General features: G+C 50.2%; 1 protein-coding gene across 5 annotated transcripts in view; it reads left to right on the top strand.

Moving 5' to 3' along the window:
- Positions 1-4,083, top strand: part of WDR61 (WD repeat domain 61) — a 13,100-nt gene continuing 9,017 nt past the window's right edge. Inside the window, exons 1-4 of one of the 5 annotated variants that reach the window (XM_025050247.1) lie at positions 1-45; positions 1,056-1,109; positions 2,745-2,800; positions 3,493-3,520. In XM_025050247.1, coding sequence (XP_024906015.1) covers positions 2,789-2,800; positions 3,493-3,520 — 40 coding nt within the window. In that variant the 5' untranslated portion in view covers positions 1-45; positions 1,056-1,109; positions 2,745-2,788. The other 4 variants (XM_015594016.2, XM_025050254.1, XM_006905332.2 and 1 more) reach the window with 4 other exon arrangements.

Genomic DNA, 4,083 nt, shown 5'->3' with positions numbered 1-4,083 from the left:
CTGGCGTCAGACGTGCGCCGCACAGTGCGACGGGGCAGAGAGTCGGTGAGTGGCTCTTCTTGGCCGGTGGGGGTGGCAGTCGCCGGGGCCGCCGACGGCCCGGGCGGGAGTGCGGATGCGCGAGGGCGGGCCCGAGGCTGTCCCCAAGCAGGCGTGCGCGAGGGTGCTGCCGGCCGCGGGGCCTGAGGCGGCTTCTGTGACTCCGTTTGTCCTGCTGCCTCTCGGGGTCCGGGCTTCCTCTTGCATCCTGAGAACGTTCTGTGCAGCCTCGAGGTGAGGGCGGTCTCTGTGCCCCTAGATGGAAGGCCGTCCTAACCGAACTTTTCCAGAGCGAGCCGCGCCGTCGCTGTAGGTGGCCTCCCATCCCCGGACAGGGACGAGCGCAGGCTGGGGCCGCTTCACTTCAGGTGCCGGGTGGTTTTGCGGGATCTCGACCTGCCCGAGTGCTTTCATAGAGGCACGCGTAGCGTTCCTCTGGAAACACAGGAGCAAGCAGTGAATTCTGCCTGGGAAATTGGGGGGAAGTTCCCTAAAGAGAGAAAGTGGCAGAAGAGGGCTTTGGGGTCCTCGCAGCTCTGAAATTACTTGTCAGAAACCAGTGTGAGAGGTGATGTAGCTCGGTAGCCTCTGGCACAGCTCGGATCCACTTTCTACTGTCAGACTAACAGGGGAAGCTTCCTTAGGCTCTCTGAGGCTCACGCTCCTTACCAGGAAGGAGGAGGGGATGGTAGTACCTACTCAGTGGGGTACGAGTGTTCAGGGAAGCGATCCACGTATAGCCCTTCAAAGTGGGCCCGAATCAACACATCCTCAAACATGCGTTCCTTGGCAGAAGCACAGCTCTGTCTTCAGGCTGGCCTCTTGGCCGTGGGCTTCCCGCAAGGTTGTCTGCTCTTCGTGTCTCTGTGTCGCTGAACGCCAGGTGGGGATTAGAAGCGGGGAGGGCAGACCTGTGCTTCGCGGGGCGGAGGGCTGGTGGCCAAGCAGAGGTCGGATGCCATTCATGTCAGCGAGACTGGCTCGAGCTGCTTCCCGTCCTTCCTCCTCTTGGACAGGACTGTGTCTTGCATCTCAAATGAATTGAGCCCTGCTAACCTGACTGAGAGCTTCACGGGGGAGAATTATTTAGAAATCCTTTGTTTTCTCTGTTATTCTTGGGAAACCCTTCACCGCAGCCGTTTTGGGTTTGCAAACGTAAAGCGAGTAACCCGAACCTGGATGCCTTAGCTGTATGGTCGCTTATGTTCGTGGATAGCCTTGAGGGGACCATGCACATGGATGTGAAAAAAATTACACCGTTCTGTAACCTCTGAAATTTTAGCATTTCCTGCGATTATCAATGTAGACGACAAACCACAGTGTTAACAGGGTGACTCTGTCACCGGTAGATATCACAGGTATTTTTATGTCTTAGGATATTGTGTAAGCTCATTACAATTTTGAAATTATGGTAGTTACTAGACTTGCCGATAGGTAGCATTATGTAATGTATTAATAAAAAATCACGTTACATTATCACATATTGATTTTTGTATATTGGTAAAACTTTATTTTGGTATATAGTCGATCCTCATTATACTCAGATTCCGTATTTGCAAATATGCCTACATGCTAGAATGTATTTGTGGCCCCAAAATCAATACTCGGAGTGCTTTTGTAGTCTTTTGAGGACATGTTCGAGGTGGTGAAAAATTCGCGTCACCTGATGCACACATGACATAGTTGAACAATGAGACGCTCTGCCTTCTCGTTTCGGCTCATACTGTCAATGTCCTTTTTCAGTCTGTTTACTGCCATGATTTTTGTATGTTTGTGCCTTTTTTGGCAGATTCACTGTTTAATCCCCAAGCACAGTGCAAAGTGCTGTCTTAGTTTTCCTAAGTGCAAGAAGGCTGTGACGTGTCTTAGGGAAGAAAATACATGTGTTAGATAAGCTTCATTCATGGCGAACAGTGCTGTCGACCACGAGTTCAGTATTAATGAGTTACCAGTGTATAGTAAGATGTCTTTAAACAGAAACTCACATAAAACAAAGCTGTGTATTGATCGGGTTGACCACAATGTTACCAGAGGCTTGCAGGACCCTAACCCAGTATGTCCCCCGGGAGCAACGGATCAGTGTTCTCGGCAACTTTATAGGATACAACTGCCTCGAATAACAAAAATTGATCACGCTTGATTTCTTTTCTAACAGCTTTACAAAGCTGTTACAATAAACATGCAAAATACATTAAGAACCCTCATGATAGCCTGAGAAACTAAATCTATTCTTAAAGTAAGTCTGTGTTTAGCTGAGCTGAGTCCTTGAAAACTTTGATGCCCGTGGCAGACATGTATCTCCTTTCGGCTCCTGCCCTCATTTACATGCCCTTAGGCTGTCGCAGGCATCTTAGTTGGGACCCCTGCATGGACTGTAAGAACTTTGCTTCCCCTGTGTTTGCTTAGTGATTTTTGATAAATGATATTTTAAAAGGCCTATGGTTTTATCACTCTGAAGAGCAGCAAGGGACAGAGACTAGTCCTTCTCTGTAGTCAGACTTAGAAGAAAACATGGGATGGAATAGATGTTAGTTGAGTCCTGGGCTTCGAGGGAGGAAGAAGGAGGGAGCTCCTGGGACTGATCCATAGAAGAATGTTGGGCAACTCTGTGGCAAAAGATTGCCTATTTTCTTGATCAAGGGGACCCTCCTGTAACCCCCTCTGTCCTGATGACACCGCCCTTACTGAAAACCTGATGTTGTTTCCACAGAACTGTCTGGCCTTTAGCCCTTCATCCTTGGCTAAGGAAATGACCAACCAGGTAAGGCCTGTGGTGAAGAGAGGAGCATCAGTTGTCTCTTTGGGGGGTTTGAGCCCGGTGCGTGGTCTGGGTGTGTAGCATCCAGTTCCTGCTCTGCTCCGGAAGAGCTGGGTGACCCCGGGCACCTAGTCACCAGAGAACGGTTAGGTGGCACTGGCAAAGTACACAGCACTAAGAGGAGGATTGTATTATCTAAGTTTTGGGACAGTTTACAGAGGGATTGAAGAAGCTTAAAGAATTAGTACACAAAAACGAGAAAGACACAAAGACCAGAAAAGGAGAAACATCTTTATAGGAAGATTAGGGACCAAGTTAACAGGTTATTGTATAGGCTGTGCAGTTTTATACAACTGCAAAAATTAACCTGCAATGTGGACTGAGCTTCCTGGCGATCAGAGCAGGAAAGCACAGAATGTATTAGTCTCCTTTTGTGGGGTCGTGGGGGTGACGGGGGCAGGGAGAAGACAGTTTCTTTAAGAACTAGTTTGTTTCTGTTGACGCTACAAATCTCGCATGGTCAGGAATCCAGGAGCTCACAGGAGGTCAAGGTGGCACGGGAAGTAGCTGACTCAGTGGTGACTGTATCCACCGGGGCTGGGTGGTGGGTCGGGTGCCAAGGAGTGCTTCAGGGAGGGGATGTGCTATATCTGAAATCCGAGTGTTGGTTTAATGTGGCCTCTGTCCTTCTTTAGTACAGCATTCTCTTCAAACAAGAGCAAGGTAAGCAGCCTGCCTGTTCGAGCACATTCACCCGGGAAGAGCCGCGTTGTCCCTGGCTTAAGATTTTTGCCATGCCGACCAGACGTGCAATTCCCAAAGCAACTCACTTTGCAGAAAACTTGGCAGAGGCATCTGAAGACAGGTATACTTAAAAACAGCAACAATGCAAAAGCAGGCAACTAAAGAGAATCCACAGGAGTCTGCAGGCTGAGAGAGGCTTTCCCGTCTGCGCGCCCCAGTTCCCGCGTGAAAGAAAGAGACGCTTTGAGCCTCAGGACTGTTGATGGCAGCTCCTCTGAGGGGTTCTTGCTCGGCCTCTCCACTTATAGGGACTCCCACGGAGGACCTTTGACCCTAACGACAGTGGAGGATATAACAGTGAGGCCGAGTTTGTTCAAGGCCAATGAGTGTGTGTGGAGGGCAGGGGACTGCAGCGCTGGCAGTGCGCACAGGGGCAGGAGGCAGGTCAGAGTCTATGCTGGGACTGTCGCTTGCCAGTGATGCTGGGCCCCATACCTAGAAAGCAGTGTGTGCGTGGACCGTCCACACACGTGTCCTCTCTC

Source organism: Pteropus alecto, unplaced genomic scaffold (assembly GCF_000325575.1).
Source record: "Pteropus alecto unplaced genomic scaffold, ASM32557v1 scaffold60, whole genome shotgun sequence".
NCBI classification, from domain to species: domain Eukaryota; kingdom Metazoa; phylum Chordata; class Mammalia; order Chiroptera; family Pteropodidae; genus Pteropus; species Pteropus alecto.
This window is presented reverse-complemented; position numbering and strand designations above follow the sequence as displayed.